This window comes from Drosophila sulfurigaster, chromosome 2R, assembly GCF_023558435.1.
Source record: "Drosophila sulfurigaster albostrigata strain 15112-1811.04 chromosome 2R, ASM2355843v2, whole genome shotgun sequence".
Classification (NCBI taxonomy): domain Eukaryota; kingdom Metazoa; phylum Arthropoda; class Insecta; order Diptera; family Drosophilidae; genus Drosophila; species Drosophila sulfurigaster.
Genome location: NC_084882.1, coordinates 35417469 through 35439899, shown reverse-complemented (window position 1 = coordinate 35439899; position 22431 = coordinate 35417469). Strand labels below are relative to the sequence as shown.

The following is a 22431-nucleotide window of genomic DNA, read 5'->3' as shown; positions in this document are numbered from 1 at the left end:
TAACAACTGCAGCACCACTAACAGCACAAATATTAACAGTCGCTTCAGCTGTTGTCACTCAGCTGAGTGAGCGCGAAAGAGGAACAGCTGATTATGAAACGCCGAGCGGAAAGAAATATTCGCAAATTTGTTATTTAAAAAAGAAAACGCGCAACAATGCTGGGCTTACGTCGCTTAGCCAAAACGTGTTTATCCTCGAATAAGCGATACATTTCCGCACTGTATATAACCGGCGATAAAGCAAATGAGAACTATGTGACGCTGCAGCCGTATTTAGACTTTGCCGGCACATTCCGCGATCGCCCCGCTTTGGAGCAAAGCATCGCCAGCCGTGGACTGGGCATTGAACTGGAAAAGGTGCTTGCCAAGTTCGCCAAGTATCAGACACATCACGAGCAACTGCACCGACTCGACGAGGAGCGTGAAGCAATATCGAAAGAGCTCAAAACACTTTCAAAATCAGGCGCAGCCGCTGAGCAACTGGAAACGTTGAGGGAACGTGGCAAAGCGTTGCGCAACGATGTTAAAGCGCTCAAGCAGCAACTGTATCCCATAGAGGATGATTTTATCCATGACTTTTTTGCATCTGCCCAATGCACTGCATCCACACTGTCCAGCTGCCAAGCAGCAGAAACTCATCTATCGACATGGTTTGCCAACGAGCAAGCCACAATTTATTTCCCACTTGGAACACAAGGATCTGGTGCACTTTATCGACAACCAGCGGTACTATCTGATGGAGCAGGCTGCTCACTTTGATTTCAATGCCATGCAGGCGCTGGCTTCCTACTTGGTGTCCAAAGGAGACTTTGTGCAGACCTCCAATCCGGACTTTGTGCGCTGTGTGCTGCTGGAGGCGAATGCCACGCCCATGACGGATTACCATCAAGTCAAAGAGGAGCATTTGCAAAACAAACTTAATGTGGCGTATCTAACAGGCGGAGGTGCCTTCGAGAGCTTCCTTGGGGCAATGACTAAACTATGTATTTATCCTTCGGTTCTTCCGCTGCGTTACGTCGCCTGTGGACGCAGCTACAACCGGGAGGAGGGATTGATTTATGGTCCCAATAGCAGTCTTTATACAGCCACACAGACAAATGCTGTGCAGAGCTTTGTGGCCACGCTGACAGCAGAGGAAGCGGACGCCCAAATGGAACAGCTGCTCAATCTGGCCATTAACTTTTACAAGGCACTCGATGTGCCCTTCCAGCTGGTTTACGCTCCAGCTGATAGCTTGACGCCCGCGGAGAGCTTGCGTGCCAGTCTCGAGGTTTATGCTCCGTCCCTCAAGCGTTATGTGTGCGTTGGACGCATCAGCAACTACGGCGACTTTGTCTCGAAGCGCATTCTCTTCAGCTCACGGCGGGAGAAGAACTACGACTTTCTGCATCTCATCGGAGGACCTGTGTTGTACACCACCAGATTACTGGCTGCCCTCATCGAACTGGGAATAGACCTGGATAAATGCAAACTTCTGGGTAGACCTAATCCTCAACCCATGACACAGCTGGAACAGGATCTGCAGGAGTTCAAAGATCTTTTTAAATAAATAACGCTTCGTGGCGCAAACATTTATTGTTGTTGTTGTTGTTACGGAGTATCTTGAATGCTTAAAACTAACAATAAGTAGAAAAAAAAAGTTAAGTCGATAGATACAATTATTTACAAACTAGCATAATCTCATGGTCTAGAAGGCGGCATCATCATCGATCGACTAGGACTGATCGCTGCATCTGATTTGCATTTTAGGAAAACGCTTGCGGAAATTGTCGCACTTGGGTGTTGTGAATGTGAACGCATTCCTTGTCTCATCCAACACGGAGTTCGGACTCGGACGTAACGCCTTCAGCACGTAAGTTGTGTTATACTTCAATTTGCTAAACTCCAGCGAATCTTTCTGTAATTGGGAGGAAAATAAATTGTGATTAGTTTAATTATGTTTATTAACTAAAGCTTTTCTAATCAATATCGACTGCGATAAACCATATGTAAGATACCATAGAATGCATTATAATCTGTATTCGATCATTTAGTTCTTTATTGTATACTAAAATATCTTTCTGATAGAGCTTTTCTGCCTACTATTTATTATAATCTTAAGGACTCCTCAGCTCTTCAACTGTAATGCATCTTAAGTTATTCTACCAATTTTGCTAAACTTCAGATATTCTTTGATCAGTTGAAATATAATCGGTATTAGATCTTGTAGTTCTTCACTATACATAAACTAAGGTATCTCTCTGATAGATCTTTTCCGGATACTATTGACTGAATTCTTAAGGACTCTTCAGGTCTTCAACTGTTATGTATCCTAAGTTATTCTATCAACTATAAATTATAGTCTATCAATTTTTCTAAATTTCAGAGGATCTTTCAGCAGTTGAGATACATGTAATTGATATTAGATCTTTTAGTTCTTCAATATACACTAAAGTATCTTTCTGATAGATCTTTTCCGGATATTGCCTGAATTCTTAGGAGTCTTCTTAGGGCAAAAACTTAGTTCGGCCATTTTAATAATCTAAAACTTTGGGGCATTTTTCTGCAATTGGTTATTAAATTGTCTCATCTTTCCTAGTCCAAGCTATTGACACTATCTAAAATACTTTCCCCCAATGTAAAGTAAATCGATAGTAATCAAAATACTAGCAATTAATTATGTACGATACAGATCTCTAGGGTACTTTGTCCACGTCTTTGGCCTATGGCAATTAGCTAACAACGTAGTATTATTTCCAAGTGGCGCCCTCAAACGTGTTTCACGTGTCAAAAACAGCGACAACAAATTGAAATTAAAAATTGTAATTGAAATTGACACTGACACTGACACTGGCACGTATCTAGCTCGTGGCATGGACGTGGAGTCCATGTCTTTATGCAGTCAATAGTGAATAGTCAACTTACTTTAACGCGAATCGCGCTGAACTCGCGTTGTTCGCAATTCGTTTCTTGGGGGGCACAATTCGTAGACTCTGTAAAATGGAAATCGAATATGTTTTATTTGTAAACAACATGGGAAAAACATGTGTAAGGGGGCGAGAGGATGGAAGGGAGGGAATCACATATAACAGCAACAACAACACTACTTACTTCTCCTTGTGTGGCTGAAAGCCCAAAATCTGCACAATCATGCCGAATTTCCGGTTCAAACGGAAACGTACATCATAGTGAAATGACGCCGAGTTCAGCTCTGCAGCGGACGTTGTGCTCCGTCCCAGCCCCAGCTCATAGATCGTTGGAGTGGAGCTGATCTCGCTGAACTGGCTACTCGACTGATGGTGGTGTCTATGACGCAGGTTGCTGCACTGCAGCGAACCCAGTGGATCGACTGGCGCCTGCAGCGTTGTGTTGTACAGCAGCGCCTTCTTCTCGGACTTGAGGCGTCGCGAGCCGCTGATGGACATGGCCTGCACCTGGATGTAATACGAGGAGTTGGCCTGCAGTTTCTTGATCTCGAATTGATGTGTCTGCAAAGGGAAAGAAAAGATTTAGCTGATGATGGGAGCAAGGGAACTTAAAAGCAAACTTCTAGCATCGTAAATTAACCCGAATACTGAGGAGAGGTTTGGTTCTGAAAGATTGATAGCATTCAAAATTCAAGAGTTAAAATTCCTATAACATATAAGCTAGGGATTGAAGTGAACTAGGAAAACTGTCTGCAAAGGGAAAGAAAAGATTTAACTGATGATTGGAGCAAGGAAACCCAAAGGCGAACTTCTAGCATCGTAAATGGGATATTAACCCGAATACCTTGCTTCTTTAAATAATTTAGTTTTAAATAGGCCACTTTTAAGCACAACTTAAATTAGGTTCAAACATCAACAGAGTTTAGACTTACATCCTTGACGTAGGCTTCATCCTCGACGAGGGAACCGTCCTCGGTACGTACGTAAAGCGCCCAGGTGATCTTGTATTTCTCCACTGGGAGGTTGGACTTGGAGGGACACCAGATGAGCTTCACACTCATATAATTACGACCATCATAATGCTTGCCCACAATCTTCAGATCATTAGGCGCCTTAGGTGGCTTAGGATCTGACGAAGAAATAGCATACTTAAGGAAGATTTTTGGGGGTTACTAACGGGATACTTACGGCTAGCCAAGGTAAAAGCGTGCGAGGGTTGCGAGTATCCGCGGAAGCCCTGAGCATTCACAGCCGCCACACGCACCTGATACCAGCGACCCGGACGTATGTTGAATGAGATGTCCATGCTGAAAGCAAGATTAGAAAAACTAGGCTATAGCTGCCTTGTTTAGTGCACAGAATTAGGAGTACCTACAATTTGCTGCGTCCGTTGGTCGTCTCCAGTATCTTCTCGACCTGTTGCGACTGCCAGACGCCCAGTTTGCGTGGCGCAAACAGACGTCCGATGTGGGAACGCACCTCGACATGGAAGTAATAAGGCAGCAGTGAGGACTCAATGGTCAACTCCACCTTGTGGCTGCGCGGCAGCTTGTAGCGCAGGATCTTCGGGATGGGCGGCAGTTGGGTGGCATTCCGCACTCCCAGAGCCTCGACACAAACGGGACCGCAGCTGGAGGCACAGCACTTGTGCACCTCGATGCAGTCGTGATCATGGGCACAGTTGTCGAGGCAGGAGAGCGGCGCCTGACGCATCAGATGCTTGCTGCTGGGACAACTGCCAACGCGCGGAGCACGCAATAGTTCCAGGCGACACTGCTCCAAACAGCGCTGCGGATGCAGTTGAATGTGATGGGATAGACTGGTGATGTTCTCACAACGAGCCAAGCACTGCAGCTCGATGATCTTGTCCTTGATGTCGGTGGTGTCGTGTCGCTGGCGTTGTTGCTGATGCATCGAGTGCACCATGGAGCCATGGTGACTGGCCATGGCGAGCATCAGGGAGAGCGTCAGGCACAGCGCCAGCATGATCAGCATAATATTCGTTGTTGTGTTTCAGGTGGGTCGCTAGATCTCTTGATCCCTCTTCTTCTGCTGCTGCAATCGGTCTGCAATCTGCCAATCGTCCAATCTGCAATAATGTTTCCCAGATGATCATCTCACTCTCAATCGCTGCCTCTGCCTCTGCCTCTCGCTTGCTCTTGCGGCATTCCCCGTGCATTCATAATTAACAGCATGTATGTTGATTATGCTGAAGGATCGCCCGATCACTCCAACCGGTTTATTCCATTTCTGCGTGCTTCCCCCTCCATTTGCTCCCCCCTTCTTTGAGTGTGCCTGCTTGCCTGACCAACTAACTAATCATTCTTTGGCCCCGCTCTTGCTCCCCGCTTCTCGCTGCGCCCCTCAGCCGCAGTGCAAGCAATGAAAATGCAAAAATACATAAATGTATCTCAAGTGCTTGACAGGACTTCAAAGCGCGCATCACGGTGCGTGCCATGAACGCAACGGCCAGCCGGACAGACGGACCCACGGACAGATAGACTAACTGCCAGAGCAGCGCATAGTTTCCCCCAATGCCTGACCTCAATGATACCCTGCACAGCGGGTAGTCAGAGCCAGAGCCTCAAACATTCTCAAGCACAAATAGTTGATAGGCTGATTGATAGATACTATCTAAGCAATGAGAAGATTGTTGTGACTTTGAAGTATAGATTTTCTATCTATAAGATTCTTATTTCTTGTCCCGTTTGTACAGTAATCTTTTCTGATTTGTACTAAATATCTCTAATCCTTAAATAGTTCCTATGAACTTTGGATGGATACTTTCTGTACTTATCAAAGATACTTATGACTAAGAACTGTCATATTTAAAGAGTCAATAATTGTATATTGTATCTTCTTCTATACTGAAAGTATCTTTCGATTCCCTGCTTCTCTCGATCGCAGTTCCTTATTCTATCATATACCGTATATTTGACGTCTTCAACATTTTAAAGCTCTCCTTTCTTTATAGCAATAATCTTTGAGGCTTTTCAGATAAATTTATTACTTGGAATAACCATTAGTTTGATTATAGGCTGTGTTTTTTTTTTTGTCTTTTATTAGAAAACATTCTCATCTGTATACCGAGACTACATAAGGTAATCTCTAGGCAGCTGCCCTCGAATGGACACATAAGTGATCTCTGCAAGTTCGAGTTAATTTAGCTCTAAATACATACATAATTATACTGATAGCTGAGCTGACAAAGAGGAGCAGAGAAGAGTTGGGAATGCAATTGCAATGCCAATTGCTGCTGTTTGCTGTTGTGGCTGCTGCTGGAGCAGGAGAAGATCTGTGGAGTGCAACCGCATTCCTCGAGTCGAGCGATCGCTTAGCCAGCTTAGCCAAAGCAAACCTTTTGGCCAAGTCGAGCCATACATAGGGTATTTAGCACGCAAATGGGAAACTAATGTTTTATGGTTAGCTCGATGGCGAGTGTGCAAATGTGTGTGTGCGAGTGTGTGTTTGTTGTTGTTGCGTGTGAATGTGCAGCAAAAAGAAGCACAACAAAAAAACAAGTAAGTAAGCTGCCGACAAGTGTGATTGACTTTGAAATACCAGGTACTGATATTTTGAAAAATAAGTTCTAGTGGCAAACCAAATACGATTCATTATTATCAAAATTGTTTCACTACACTTCGCTTAATTTCCTATTCAAATTTTCATACATATATAAAATTATAATAGTTTTGAACTTTCTTCTGTGGGTCACAGATATAAAATATTATTTCTGTATTGAATTTGTTCCTTTGTTCTTCAGTATTTTTGTCTAAATTTGGTATCTAAAGCTGCTAAAGAATTAGATATTTGAGTGTCTAAGACAGAACAGCATCATTAAGCATCAAAATTCTAGCCGTAACTGACTTTTCCTCTGTATGTCATTAGGCATTTCCTTGAGAATAACCAAATATTATTCCCATATTGAATTAGTTCCTATATTCTTTGGTATTTTTGTATAAGTTTGGTGTCTAAAGCTACTAAAGTTTTAGATATATGAGTGTCTAAGACAGAATAGCATCATTAAACGTCCAAATTCTAGACGTAACTGACTTTTCCTCTGTATGTCATTAAGCATTTCCTTAGGAATAACCAAATATTATTCCTATATTGAATTAGTTCCTATATTCTTCGGTATTTTTAGCTAAGTTTGGTATCTAAAGCTAGGAGAGAACAGCATAAAGACTTTATACAATCTGCTTTTGGCTGTTTCACCAAGCTATAACACCCATCTTCCCATAGCATAGCCGGGTATTAAAAAAAGAGAAGAAAAAAAGCGGCAACGACGTGGACGATGAATGTGCGCATGCAAGTGGATGTCACCAGATTCACAGGCACACCGAGAGATCTCATCACAGAAGCCCAGCCAGCAGATGCCGCACATGCCAAGACGATACAGATACAGACACTCTGGGTGAAGTCAATGCAGCATCAGCAGCAGCAGGAGTATGAAGAAGGGGGCAGCAAACAGAACAGACAACGACTGACAAACTGTTGGATAGCGGGACGGTAAGCGGGGGTTGCTGCGGTCCAACTGAGGGACATTAAGCGACAAATGAATGTGCGACGATCGACGGCGGCAGAAGATGCTGCTTCTGCTTCTGCTGCGGTTGCGGCTGCGACTGATGACAACAAGATGAAATGCAGCAAGTTCCGCGGAAAGCAAAAATTTGCAACAAAATTGGGCAGTAAAGCTGGCTGCTTGGCTGGCTGGCAAAGCTGTCACATGGCGGCGGCAACCCATGGAATGGCATGGCATGGAATTGCATGGAATGGGGGGCAGTCGGTGCTCTCAGCTCTCGCTGCTCACTGCTCGCTGCTAGCCAGGATGGCTGCCTGCTCTTGGCTGACTGTCTGTCTGGTTTGGTTGTCGGGCTGTCTGCCTGCTTGGCTGCCGCTGCGTAGTGGCAATTAATTGCTTTTAACGATTCAAAAATTCAAAATTACTTTTTATGCTGCACACACACTCACACACACACGCATAACTGACTGAGCTTCAAAGAGAGGAGAGAGAGAGCGAGCGCAAAAGAGAGCAGAAGAGAGCGGAGCCTAACAGATCCGGATCGATTTCGTTGACGTTGCGTCGCTGCTGCTGCTGCTATGATAAATCGTTGGTGGTAGTGCTGCCTCCCCTCTATCCCCTCCATTTTCCCCCTTCCTTTTCAGCGTTCTTCGCAGCTTAGCACAATAGCCTCAGGCTGCGACGTCAGCTGCGAAGTCAACGTCAACGGCGACAGCGACTCTGGCACTGGGCGACAATGGCCAAACCACCGAAGCATCAACAACAGTGTGTAATATGATGCAAATCGTTTAACACTTTGACCAACAGCAACAACAACAACAGCAGCAGCAACAGTAAGAGTAAGAAGAAGAGTAGCTACTACTGCAGCAGCAGCAGAAGCAGCGTCATCGTCATCCTCAACGCATTGTTGCTGTGGCTTTTGCTCCTCAAGTGCAGTGGCAGTCTCGCACATAAAAAAGTGTTTACGTTTAAGTAAACCCCAAAGAAGAGCAAAGCAAACTACGGAACAGGGGGAGGCGGGCATTAACAAATTGCTGACTATACGAATTGCGAATGCTCTGTTAATTTGCATACATTTATTCGCTAAATTATGGCAATCTACAATCTGAATTTAATACAGTTTTAATAGCTATAATTTTACATTAATTCTTGCCTAAAGGTAAAACCCGAATAAACGGTAATAAAAAAGTTATTAAATTCTTTCTGGTTAAAATGTGTTTTTTGCTCTTCAAAAGTACTGATCGTGAATATTTCTAATTTATTGAATTAGAACTCTTAAATTTCAGTTTTAGGATTCAAGTTTGCCCGTAATATCTGTGCTGCTTAAATAAATTAAGTGAAGATCTCTCTCATAATGCATTAAGATTATAAGAATGTTGAGGATCTTTCGAACCTAAACTAATAGAACAATTGAGGAAACCTAAAGATAAACCATTTCATTTTAATTACTTTTATAAAAAAAACTACTCTCACGCAACTAACAAAAAAGAAGGCATGCAAAACAACCTACTTATTTAATGCCAGCAGCTTTCATGGTATTACAACACTTTACAAGGTATTACAGCATTTTTAATTTGATTGTCGCGGCAAATTTCTTGCACCGTGTGTGTGTATAGGGAAGAAACAAACGCTTTCCTAACAATTTACGGCTTCTCTCTCTGCTTGCCTCACTTTTGTGTACTGAAAGCTAATCCATTTGGGCATTTAGCTGAGCTGGGAATGGACACGAATGGGTTTCAAATTCTAGGCTATACATCGGGGCAGAGAGAACGTTCTCTTGGGGATCGGGTTCGGTTTCGGATTTGGGGCATTGGATACGAGTTGGGTGCCACGTTACTTCCGATGTGTCGCTGTGTGCAGGGTATGACAATGACGACTTTGCCCTGGGTAAGACTATATGCGTTGCATGTCACCATCCCCATCCATAGCTCCCCAACTCCTGCCCCCAGCCCCACACACACTACTCAGTACTCAGTACTTACCCCCACCGATTGCCGCAATTAGCACGAAGGCAATCTCATTTTACGCCGACCAAATTGCGCAAATGGCAACCAAACGAGCCGAGCAAAACATTTTTTTTTTCTTCTTGTGTTTTTTTTTGTGTTTTTAGTTTAGCTTTTGTTGTTTTAGTTTTTTCGTTGTACTTACACTTGACGCACAGTGGCAACCACCTAGAGTGGTGCCGCACCACCCGACAAAGAAAGCGCGCTTAAGACGGAGCCGGAATGTCGCGACCCTTGAATGTGCTTGGGAATCGATACGATCGCGAGTTATTATTTAATTTAGTCGCAACGATTTGCATGCACGATCCCCAAAGCGAAGCGAAGCGCGTCGTTACCGACCGAGTGACCGTTCCGTTGCACCCACAAAGACTGACTGACACACTGAACGGCGCGCGAACAGCAGCCAATTGCAATGCATCTGGATGCTGAAAAGCCGAACGAACAAAAACGAGCGCACACAAAAACGTTCACTCGCCCGATACACGAAGTGCGCTCGCTTTCGCCTTCGGCTCGATTCGGTTTGGTTTGTCGTTCGTTCGTTTCGGGGGCTCTCTCACGAATGAACGTGCTCCAATTGTGTCGCTTCGCCCAAAAACAAAAGATCGCATTATTTATTTATGTGTGTTATGCTCCGCTCCTGCATCGTCGTCTTTCCCCATTCCCATTCATTCAGAGTTTCATTAAAGGACGCACACACACATGCATGCATACGTATACGCAATCGTATACAAAGTGTCTGCATGTGGGAGGCATGTGCTTTAGCTAGACGAAGAACACTTGTTATTGTTTTTGCATGCACCAATTAATTTATTTTTACATAAGTATCATAAATATGCATTTGTATGCATCTTCACACACACATACTAAGGCATATCTGTATCATAAGTAATATATTTGTGTGAGTAATTAAGCTGTAATTACCACGGGCACCTCAAAGCAGATGAGATTTTCATTTTTTTCGTTCTTTGCCTCCCACAGCATGCTGCCGCTCATCTATGAATGAATGAGAAACACTCGATATTAGATTACACTCCAATTAGATAATTATCGAGTAGTTTTACTACTAGCTTACCAGTGGCAAAGTCTTATTCACAAAGATGTTGGCCCAATAGCTTTTGCCATCATTCACATTCAGTAAGCAGTTGTGGTCGCCATCACAAGGGTCGGGAGTGATTGCTGCATTGCTCTTCACATAGGTGAACACCCAGCGCACTTCGTGCTTCAGAAAAGTCACTCCACTGCCTGGTGAAAAAGGAAAGGAAAGATTCGCATGCATTTAAGTTGAGGAGTAATGAATGGATATTAAGAGAAAATTAAAATTAATTATTAAATGTTATATTTTTTAATCACTAGTAAGTTTGTTTAGAAATTTGATTGATTTCATACCCATTCAAAATTTTATAGTTTTTAATGTCGAATCCAATAGTTAGCTCTTCGAATATTTAAAAGTACTTAGTCAGTATTCACTGTGCATTTAATTACTGATACGTCTACTAAGTTCTAATGAAATTTGATTAATTGGTGCTCAAGATTTGAAAACATTGATCGCAATACATAGTCAATAATTTGTTCAAGGTGTTTATCAGTTTCGGGTTCTCTCTCTCTCTCTCTCTCTCTCTCTGTCTCTCTCTGTCTCTCTCCCGCAGTTTCATTGGGCCAGTGTGCAGAATGTGGCACAAATAATCGAATAATCAAAAGACAGTTAAGCGGTTTATATTCTATTTATAGCTGGAAAATCCTCGAGCACGTTATCAATGGCAGCTTGAACGACTGTTGAGATCATTGCAGTAGTAAAGAAAGGTAGTCTGCATCTAAACATATATAGAGAGAGATATCTACGTCCATTGCCCCGATTTATTGTATACATTCAAGAAATACTTGTGTGTGTAGGTATGTGTATTCTACTACGCATAGTGTGTGTCATAAATGAAGTCATATAATGTGAAATTGCTGGTATTATTTTGATTTACACGCCTCTTTGATCAATTATTTTATTTTTATGACGCGCACAACAACAACACGAACAACAACAACAACAACGAGTTATCGCAATCGTCGTCGTCGGTTCACACGATGACTTCCCCTTCTCGGCGCCGCTTCCCCCACTTCCCCATCCGTTGACCACTCACTTCTCCCCTCGTGTCACTTGAGCAAGTCAGCACATTTTTTCGTCCATCGTGGAGCTCTTTCTGTTTCCGAGTACTCCGACTATAGTCTGAGTCTTTGCCAAAACGAATTTGAATGCACAGACGGACGCCGACGACGGAGGCTTCTTATCAGCAGCAGCAGCGCTTACCATTATCATCGAAGAGCACCGTAACCTTAACGGTCGAATCGCGAGCCATGGAACAGGGCACCTTTGTACAGCTGTCGATGTTCAGGTAGTTCACTTTATACTCGGAACCTGCAAAGAAGCCAAATTCGCCACAGAGATTAAACATACTTATAAACAAATGCATTTCTAATAATTAACGTTTGTCCATATCACATATAGTATATAGGCATTTTATATACTTTGCGATTCGTGAATTCTTTCAACTTGTTTACAAGTTTCGTACGTGCATTCTGTGCATAATAATAATGATACGCCTCAATGCCGACACGAAATCTAGGGGCGCTTATTTGGGGATCCATTGAAGGCGCCATTTTGTTGATTATAATTATCGATAATCTAGTTTAATGCCTAAGATTCCTTGTCAAGTTTATTTAAGCATCATTTGCGTTATATTATTATTTACTTTAATTTTTAGGGGATTATTTCTCATCTATTTAAGACCATCAAACATTCTATTCGATACGTAGAAAGTCATATAATAGATAAGAAATAGTTTTATGCAATATCCTTTATGCAATTTACACTCTTTTATAATAAATGGACTCATCATTAGCAAACAAAACGAAACAAGTAAGAAAGTTACAGTCGAGTGTACTCGACTGTGAGATACCCGCTACCCATTTTGAATAAAAGAAATATATTTTGCGGTATTTTTCTCAAAATATACGAATATACAAAAATTCTAAAAATATACCAAAAGGTATATGTGGTATATCGATATAGTACCTCATTCAAAATATACCATAGACGACACAATGTACCAGATTGTCAGCCAAAGCAACTAAGACCGCTAGTAAGTAGGTAGCCCATACACAAGTATTTCTTTAATGACTTTGACAATTTTTATCTGATCGCAACCAAATTTTCAGAAATCATAAATACTATAGTAATTATTATATATACCAAAATTCGAAACTCTAGCTTTAAAATTACGCTTGTTATTAGATTTTTTTGATTTGCGGGGCGGAAGGGGCGTGGCAAAAATGTGAAACAAACTTGATCTGTAACAAATGTTGTCGAAAAGAATGATAGCTCTATCTCTTATAGTCTCTGAGATCCAGTGTTTCATACGGACGGACGGACAGACGGATATGGCTAGAACGTCTCGGCTGTTGACGCTGATCAAGAATATATATACTTTACAGGGTCGGAGATGCCTCCTTCTACCTGTTACATACATTTCCTGCCTGCTCAAAGTTATAATACCCTTCTACCCTATGGGTAGCGGGTATAAAAACCTAACGTAATGATGATACAAGAATTGCTGCAACTGATATGAGTAGTAAAACTTGCCAATTTTGATTGATTTAGTATACATTTAATTATTATCAATGGAGAAAAAACCCGTTTTATTTGGCAATTTCAGCTCTATGAATTGTCGACTTTCTCAATACACACTTTTTGACACTGATTAATGTCTCGTTATTCGACCACTATCAGAGATTGTCGATAGTGTCTTCTATCAATTTATAAGTAGTGTGTAATTTAGAGGCTGAACACAAGATATTGAAGATCATTAACACAGAAGCAGCAAAAAATTAATAGATCGCTAATGATAGAAGAAGATTTTAAGATGATGCAATTTTAATTAGTCTTGGCTTATATTTGTATCAGATTTAACTTTCAAAAGTCTTTTTTGTGTTCTATAATAAATTATGAAATATTGAAAGCAAAGTTTAAGTCTATAAATATAACTATAATTAGTATTTGTAGTAAATTTGCAAAGTAATCCAGCAATAAATGACTCATTTTTGGAGTAAGCGAAATTAATAAATTATTTTCTCGAGTGCTATAGGAACCAGTTAGAGCTAAATGGACTTTCCAAATGGAAGATTTATTCCCCGAAAAAAAACATAATACTTAAGTAGATAAGGTGAAGAAACTACGTACTCACCGCAGTCCTCAAATGGCAGAGAGGCGAGCGACAAGAGTTTCTTATATGCATCATCCCGAGAGATCTTTATGGCACTTGCGACCGATTGGGCAATTAAGCAAATGGCCCAAAGTATTTTGAGGTAGTAAACAAAGTAGCCGCGCATGGCTGCAGCAATCAAATGTTGATTAAACGATTGAAATAACTTCAAATAATGTTGATTTTGGGACTTCAACAATAACAAAACAAAACGTTGCCTCCTTTTTTGATGGGGGATGTGTGTTACGCTTTGCTCCACGGCTCACAGTTGACTGATATTGCTGATATTGGCCAAAAGCAATGTTGAACCAATTGGTGGTTTTTGATATGGGTAGCGAGCAAATAATTTGTGTACACTTAAACAATAAACTTTGATTTATTGCAGGGAGCCAACTGATTGGGGGAATGGGAAGTCACAACCAGAAACTGATAATATTATTGGGCCACACAAAAAAGATAGCTATAAATACCATAAACAAGAATGATGTAGAAGATGTGATAGATAAAACAAAGAATGAGTGTCTCAAGCACTTGAGTTTAATTGAAAGTGCAAACACGAAATGCTTAATAATATAAATTAGTACACAGCGTAGTAAATTTAGAGGGGTAGGGGGGAATGTGGTGATTCAGCAGTATCTGCGCCCAATTCCATCCATCTACTACTACTCGATGATCCCCTTCAGATAGTTGGTGTTCTTGATGATGCGAAAATCGGTGCGCAGTTGTATGAATTGACGCACCACCGACTTGTCCAGATAATTCTGTGAAATATTAGACAATTGTAGATAAAAAAAAAATACACAAAACACAATGACGACTCACCAGCGTATCGCCTGTGCAGACCTCTTGAAGGTTCTGCGGCTTCACCAGCAGCAAATTGCACAGAGCATGAAGTATATCAAAGAGCTGAGTCACCAGTGGACTGTCCAAGTCTCTGATACACTTGCGATACTCGTTGACATCACAAATGGCGCACATGGCGCCCGCCGTGTTGAATTGCATCGTCTGCAAATGATCGTAGATGATGCGATGGAGTCGTGTTCCAAACTCAGTCAGCACGTTCTGCAGATTTTCGCCATCGACGCATTTCTTAATCTGCACAATTACAGGCTGCAAATTCTGCACAACTTGCAAACAAGCCTGTCGAAGAGTTTATAAATAAAAGCATAAGATTGGAAGATTTTATAACTCACTGCAGAGGAGATGGTATCCACATCGGTTTCGGGTTTGTAGTCCGTCTTCTTCTGCTCGTATTGAAGATAAACCTTTACCCATCCAATGACTGCACTTATGGAACGATCCAGACCCTGATCCAGCTTCGTTTCGATTTGTTCCATCAGTATGCGCTTCTTGAACACATAGTCCGAGTATTTGGGCGTATTGCTCACACAAGGAATAACCGATGTATTGCACAGCTTGTCCAGCAGATGCACTATGATGTTTGTCTTTTGCACCACATCAAAGAAATACAGCTGGGGAAATACTTTGCCCTCGGCCAAAGGCACCGCCTGCAATCCCAACTCCAAGGCGTAGTCGACATGCTCGTGCATCAGGAAACGCAGTAAAATGTCATTCAACTTGATTGCATTGCCTGGCAGCTCGGTCTCATTGGAAAGCAGACGACAGCGCTTGAGACACGCTTTAGCCTCCTGCAGCATATTGATGGCCAGCTCCTCGGAGAGAGAAACGTTTCGCCACCATAATCCTCGATGACTGCAATGTTGATGTTGGCCTTGGTGGCAATCAGCACCTCCATGTTGCGCCTAAAGCCTTTGGTGGTCTGTGTCTTCTGATGCTTTTTTGCTGGCATAGAACTTCTCCAGCTCCGACGAACACTTGGCGGTGAGGCAACGCATCTCGATCTCAGCATAGCCGGCGAGATTCTTCATAAAGATTTGTTGTGTCAGTTTCTGCAGCAAGTCATCATCGATGGTGGACATGTAAACCTGCAGATCGCTGGACAACTTCAACGTGCTGCAATAGAGAGCAGGAATTTAGAATAGGTTTCAGCTGAGACACAAACCATAGCAAGCATTTCAACCAGTGCTTACTGAAGACACGAACCACTTAGAAATATTTTAAGGTTTACTACAACTCACCGTGAATACAGCTCATAGAGCGTGCGCAGATACTTCTCCTCGTCCTTCTTGTCCTCCAGCTTGGTCATCGCATACTGATGCAGTTTCAGCTGATAGATGTTCAGTATGAACTTGGACATGACCTGCTGCGGATTGGCAAACACCTTTTTGATGATATCGTAATGATGCTTGCACATGGGCACGATGCCAACGAAGATATCCTTTCCACTGTAAGGCTGCATTTGACTCTGTTCAATATAGGCATCCACACACTGTGTGTAACCTTTGAACTGGGACAGAATTTGGGCCAAGGACTTCATGCGTTCAATATCCTCGCACTTCTGGGCAGTGGCAAATTCCTCGATCAGACGACGCTCCACTTCATCGTATTTCTTTTCGATCTTTCGCTTCGACTCGGCAAAGTTGCCTGGCGGTAAATCCTGTGATATTGCATACAACTTTTGTATCACATCCGCTGATTCGTTGAGACGCTGCGGATCGGTGAATATATCGTTGACTATCACCGGACCGGCCATCAGAAATTCGGACATGTAGCTGAGCAGCTTTTGTGCCTCCACCGAGCGACTGCGTGGCGTATTCACATTCTCCAGCTGCTCGCCAAGATGCATTATTTTGTCAGCCACCGAGTTGATCTTTTCATCCAGCTGGCCAAACCAATCGATGGCAGTTTGATGGCGCTCCTGCAGCTTGGTGACTTTCTCGGCATGCGAGTCCTGTTCCTGGCGTAGCGATTCCTCGAGGCGTTCGCATTTACTTTGCTGCTTCTCCTGTAGTATCTTGAGATCTTTGATCGTCTGAATGAAAGTGTCGTGAAGAGCCCCCGGATTGAAGTCTTCGCTGTTCTGCAATTCGTTGTTGGTGCGCCAGGTGAGGCGTTCAATGAACTCGCCCACTTCAAAGGGCTCCTAATAGGGTCAAGCGACAGGTGAGTTGCTTGTAGGTATAGTTAAAATTCATTTTTACCTGTTCAAACTCTTCCATATATTGTGACAACATTTTATTTGTGTTTAATAGGCGTTTTCACTGCTGCTTCTTACTCAACTGTGAAACAGCTGTTGGCGGTGCTGCCAACTCTGCGTTGACTTTGTACGATGGCAGCGCCTGTCAACTGTTGCGCTTAACAGCTGGTCATACTTTTTTAATGTTGACAATGCTGCACAACTGTTGCGCTGATATTTGAATCGCCCGCCATTTAAGCTTGCAGTTATTGCGTAACATTGCATTTGCATGTTTGCATTTAAAGTAAAAGTTAAAAAGAAAATCCATAGTTACATGCTCAATTGTTTATTATAAAATCATTATGCGCTTTAATTACTTCCATTTACATGCTTTATCATATCAAAACCTATGTTTGTTTTATTTTCTTTTTTTTTTGTACAATTTTATACGACAAAACACATTGCAATGTGCCAACAAGTTAAAATTTCAAACGTTTATAATCATTATTTGTTTTTGTTTGTTATGAATATAATTATTGCGTGGAGTCTGCGTTTTATTATACTTTACTTTAGTTATTTTCTTTTCTTTTTAGTTACAGTTTTAAACTGAATGCGTGTAAACCCTGAACAATTTGTTTCAAAAATCGACAATAATTAATTTTTGGTTGTGAAGACAAAAAAAAAAGTAAATTTTAAGAGAAAAGTTTTTGCAGCTAGTTATTTTGTTTGATACATTTTTAGTTTTTGTTTTGTTTTAAACTCATCCTGACCATTCTATATAATTGACAGCCCTTCTGCTTAGTAGTTTCTCTTGATCTTTCTCTCTCTCTCAATGTTTTTTTTTCTCTCTATTGCTGCTGCTGCTGCTGACTCTGAGTTGGCTGCTCCTGCTGCAAGTGCAAATGTGGGTGGGGTGCATGGCTGTGATTAGATGTGCTGGGCAGATCCAATTCCTCGGCCGTTGCAACCATTTGCATGATGTTTATGGCGCTTGCTGTGCCCGCTGAGGAGGCTAAATCAATGGCCGGCAAGCGAGGATTATCTTCATACAAAATATTAGTTGCGGTGCCTGTGGCCATGCTCGGCACTTCGGGTATCGACGGCGTCTCGAGCAGCTGCTGTAGGTTCTTTAGTTCCGTGGAGCGCAAGCTAGCCGAGAGACTTTCACTGGAGGCCAGCGACGTGGACAGCGGCGAGTTGCGTTCCATGGACGAGGCAATGTCTAAGTAGAGAAAAGAGTTTGAATTTGTTAGGATATATTAATGACAGCCTACTCACCAGTGCGATCCGTGTCTGGAGAGCAAGTTGTGTGCCCCATGGCGCTTTGTGGCTGTTGGAGCGACATCATTAGCTTCTCCTCCATTTGCACAATGATCTTCTTTTGTATGTCATACTTTTTGTTGACCGACTGCAAGAAAAGTAAGTATTGAAGTTATAAAGTTGGAACTTTTTTTCATTGCTACTCACCTTGAACATTTCGTCGTACTCATCCTTGACGGTGCGCAGCAATCGCTTCTGTTCCGTGATGACTTTCTCGCTGTTGAGCAGCTGCGCTTGCTGCTCGGCAATCTTGTGCCGCGTGCTCTCCAGCAGATGCGTCTTCTCGTCAAGGTTGTGTCGCAATTCTAGAGAAGAGAAAACAGTCAGTTAAATAAGAATAACGTTACAGTTATTTGTAGAGTATACAATGTTATCAATAAGGATTTACTCCGTGCTGTTAACAGCTTGGGACAGGCGGTGGAATATACCTACAAAGTTGAGGCATAAACATATTCTCCTTCCCTTTACTTATGTAAATACTTTTCCTCTTCTTTGAGTATTCCTTACACCGTTTTAAACCCTACTCCCTCTGCTTACCCTTTAGCTCCGCATTGTAGCTCTCTTGCAGCATTTGCAGCTCCTCGTCGCGTGCCCGATAATTGTCAATCTCAGCGAGGCGATCCCGACAACGCACCTGCACCTCGCCCATGATGATGAACTCGGTCTCGAGTCGTGCCAACTCCTGCTTGCACTGCAGTCCCACCTCGGCCTCCTGCTGGGCACGCAACAACTCGGTGCTCATCGAGAACAATTGTCCACGCAGCGAGTCGCGTTCACGTCGCAACTCCTCACGCTGCTGCATTTCCGCATTCAAGCGGGTTTGAAGATCCTCGTTGGCCTGTCGCAAGCACTGTTTCTGCTCCAATTCATGCTGATACTTGCCAAGCAAAGCAGCCAACTCCTCATTGTAGCTGATCTGGCGCTCATTCGCTCGCCTAGTATCGGTGTCCATTTTGTGCGCAAGATCGCGATTCTTGGCATCAAAGTTCTTGAGCTGCTCACGCAAACGATCGCGTTCCATTTCGAGACTCCGCTTGTCGCGACTGCGTCCCATCAGGCGACGATTGCGCTCCGCATGGATGCCACGACGATAGCTCTCGTATTGCAGCTGGAGACACATGAGTTGGCATTGCTCCTGCTGGGCATTGACTGTGAGATCGAGGCCATTGTCCTTGGTGTGGATGCAGCGCGTTATGAACTGATCGAGTATATCCTGCGGATAGAGTTGACTCCGCTCGTACTTGTTGCGCTGCTCCTTGCACTCAAACAGTAACTCATACAGCGAATCCTCGTAATGCGGCGGCAACACCTCCAGCGTCTGGGTGCCCGCATTGGCCACAGATGCAGCAACTGCCGTCGTTGTTGTCGTTGTTGCCTTAAGCGGCGCAGTCATGGTCATGACACGTCCACTTCGCTGCAGTCGGCTGCCCGTCTGCACAACAGTCTTTTGGTTCGATAGATGATGCAACAGGGAACAGCCAGCGCCATTGCCATTGCTTGCCTTCGGGCTGTCCGTCTCATCATCCACATCATCCTCGTCGGGCAGCGCTGAGCACGATTTGCTGCGTCGCATTTGGTTCTCCGCCTGAGCACTCTGAAGCGTTGCCTTTTTGGCCGCTGTGCTGCTACTTCCGCTGTTGCTTGGCCAACTCTCCTCATTACAGCAATAGCTGGCCATGCGATTGCGTCGCTTCACGCCCTTGGCCAGCTGCTGCATGGAGCTTCTGGTGGGCATGTGCAATCCGCCATCGCTGCATCGATTGCGATCCGTTTCGTTGCATTCGCCGCACACGTTGCTGCGCAGTAGCTGCTCCTTTGTCTCCAGCGTCAACACGGGTCCCGTTGTCGTGCACAACGTGGCTGTGAGCAGCGCCTCCTCGGGCACCTGCTCCGCCTGCTGTGTGTTGTGCCTGTCCAGCTTGACCTGCTGCAGGCGACGCTGATAATTCGTCAGCGGCACGCGTTGAAACTGATCCAAGACCTCCTCGGGTGCGGTGCTAATGTCCGGAAATTGGGAATTGACTCTGCTGTTCCTTCCGCAGCGGCGACGACGGTTGACTGCTCGCGAAGATGGCACGCACTGCATGTGAGTTGGGCAGCTGTTGTTGCTGCTGCTTAAACTCACGCAGATCCTTGAGCGGTGTTGTCTCGGGCGTTGCTTCCACAGCAGCCTCCGGTGGTGAGCTGCCTGTAACTCCCAGCAGCTGGGAATTGCTGCTCGTTGGTTGCTGTGGCAATATGAATGCCGCTGTTGGCGTCAAAGGTATGGCCGTGCTGCTGCTGGCAGCGGCAGCCGCAATCTCTGTGTGTGGACTCCAGATGGGTGTTTGGCTGCTCTCATAGGCAGCCGCCTCGAAGCGTTTGATGGCGCCACTCGTCTGCTGGAGCTGCCTCAGCTGATAGCTGCCACTGCCACTGCCATTGTTGTAGTAATCGCTATTCGAGGTGGCCGATGTCATGCGACTGTAGCTGGGAGTTCCACCGCCCGGATAGGCTGAATTGATATCCTCAATGCTGGAGTCTGGATGCAGCACGGGCAGCGATAGATGTGCGCACTCCATGACCACATCGTGCGGTTCCATTTCCTTCCAGCGTGTGTTGCTCGTCTCCGTCTCTGTGGTGCCCGTGAGCAGCATGGGATGCACACGCACCGTGTCCAACAGCGGTTTAATCGTATGCTGAAAGATGCCACCGCCGCCGTTGTCCTTCTTGATGAAGTTCGAGAGGTACGAGAGGAAGTTGCAGGGATACATGCCGTACAAACGATGGAAAAGCATCTGCAAGCCAAGCTGCAAGTGCACCAGCTTGTCGTCGGGCAAGCGATTCACATTCTGCAGCTTCCACGAGGCCAGATGGCCAAAGACCTCGAAGAGATCGTTGAGAAAGTTGGGCACCGAGTTCGGTATGATGGGAAGCAGCGTGATGATGCACAACAAGGCACACATCAGCGGCACAATGTCCTTCTCATGCTACACAAACAGAATTCTGATTAGTTTTGAGGTTAAAGATGGCAACTGAAACTTACCGTTAGCAGCTTGAAGACGCTCTTGATGAGGCGATGCTTTTCGATCTTGTGCAACCAGGTGGGATGACGTCGCACAATGAAGCAAAACACATTGAGCGCCTGAACGCGATGCTGTTGCTGCTTGAGCCAATCATCTAAGCGATCAAAGATGTAGCCATCGTGTGGCGCCTGAGCTTTGACCAGCACCTCCATGATGCGTTGCGAGCCCGTTTTGATGTAATAATCCAGCATATATCGCACTGGCCATTGCTCCTTAGCTGTAAGTTCGATTAAATGGTAAAAATTACCAAACAACTTTAAAGATTTAAAAAGAATTCTTACTCTGTGCGAAGAGTTCAACAAGTTTCTTTTTTTGCCTCCTCGTTGTCGTGCGTCTGATTCGACTCCAAATCGTTGAAGAGCCTTTCGATGTCCATGTTGTTGATTGAGCTTTAGCATGCGCTTCTCTCTTCTAGTCCCTGATTGATTTTTCAGCATGGACGTCGTCGTCGTCGTCGCTGTTGTCGCCTCAACAAAACAACAGCTCTTGCTTGCTTCCTATTTCCTCTCTTCTCTTCTTCGCTCTCTCTGTCACTCTTTCGCTCTGCTCTGCTGCTGGCAGCTGTCGCTGCACGTTTGGTAGGCAGTGTGCTTTGTGGCCACCACTTCAACAATTCCAACCAGAAGAATTCTCGTGTCGTCGTCGTCTTTGCAATTGTCGTGATGGTCTTTTGGATTGTGTGTGTTTTCTTTGCTCTGCTGTTTGCTGCGCTGCGTGTGCTTTTTGCTCTCTTCTTCGTCTTCGTCGTCGTCGTTGTCGTTGTTGTCAACTGATTTTTTACAAAAATTTTGCATCACATTTTCTGCATGCGTGCTGTGCACAATTGCTGTTCTCTTATTGTCGCTTAATGTGCGGTACTCACCTCTTCTAGTTTCATCCTTTGCCCATCTTTTTTTAAATAGTTACTTTGCGTTTTTATACCATTTAGATTAGCAGTTATTGCTGCTCCATCTTCTTCATGTTTTCTTCCAGTGGAGCTTAGCAGGGTGACCGCAAGTGCAAATTCGAAAATATGCTTTTTCTAGTGCGCCAATATACCAAAAGCAGCACCAGCTGGTTACACTTCGCATTGGTATGTTGCGAAAAATGGCGCCACTTTTTGAAGAGCTTTTGATTGGCAGTTTTCCAAAAACAAAAATGATACTCCAAATAGATCGCTTTATTCGCGTCACTTTCAACATTACCCTATCATAATCTTGTTGATAATGCTTGTGTTATTGCAAAAAATTAAAACCGAGTAACGGCACTTTGGTTTTTGCGAACGATGATGAAATGAGTAAGCGAAAAAAGCACCTCTAGCCACTTGTGGTATTTAAATACCAAGCAGCATA

The 22431-nt window shown here is 43.8% G+C and overlaps 5 protein-coding genes across 5 annotated transcripts; 1 reads left to right on the top strand and 4 right to left on the bottom strand.

Annotated features, from left to right (window-relative positions):
* The first annotated feature begins 56 nt into the window (after positions 1–56).
* On the top strand, positions 57–1573 carry LOC133836595 (serine--tRNA synthetase-like protein Slimp). Its single transcript, XM_062267176.1, is given in 2 exon segments — positions 57–576; positions 578–1573. Coding segments are annotated over 2 exon segments (1392 nt in total). The 5' UTR covers positions 57–156; the 3' UTR covers positions 1550–1573.
* LOC133836594 (anosmin-1) lies at positions 1539–9553 on the bottom strand. The gene is given in 8 exon segments (XM_062267175.1): positions 1539–1897; positions 2905–2955; positions 2957–2972; positions 3091–3467; positions 3839–4035; positions 4095–4213; positions 4282–4995; positions 9411–9553. Coding segments are annotated over 7 exon segments (1563 nt in total). The 5' UTR covers positions 4902–4995; positions 9411–9553; the 3' UTR covers positions 1539–1714.
* A 658-nt stretch (positions 9554–10211) lies between these two features.
* Positions 10212–13957, bottom strand: LOC133839296 (NPC intracellular cholesterol transporter 2 homolog a). Its single transcript, XM_062270721.1, has 4 exons — positions 13661–13957; positions 11728–11835; positions 10504–10673; positions 10212–10424 (listed from the first exon to the last, which is right to left on the bottom strand). The coding sequence occupies exons 1-4, from the start codon at positions 13803–13805 to the stop codon at positions 10338–10340; spliced, it is 510 nt and encodes a 169-aa protein (XP_062126705.1). The 5' UTR covers positions 13806–13957; the 3' UTR covers positions 10212–10337.
* Positions 13958–14189: 232 nt separating this feature from the next.
* Positions 14190–16873, bottom strand: LOC133839286 (exocyst complex component 5). Its single transcript, XM_062270711.1, is given in 7 exon segments — positions 14190–14439; positions 14501–14818; positions 14872–15360; positions 15363–15479; positions 15481–15652; positions 15778–16682; positions 16741–16873. Coding segments are annotated over 7 exon segments (2133 nt in total). The 5' UTR covers positions 16774–16873; the 3' UTR covers positions 14190–14340.
* Positions 16874–17045: 172 nt separating this feature from the next.
* LOC133839285 (hamartin) lies at positions 17046–22105 on the bottom strand. The gene is given in 9 exon segments (XM_062270710.1): positions 17046–17937; positions 17994–18123; positions 18183–18340; positions 18573–20049; positions 20051–21004; positions 21061–21317; positions 21382–21412; positions 21414–21869; positions 21963–22105. Coding segments are annotated over 8 exon segments (3444 nt in total). The 5' UTR covers positions 21477–21869; positions 21963–22105; the 3' UTR covers positions 17046–17563.
* Positions 22106–22431: the final 326 nt, after the last annotated feature.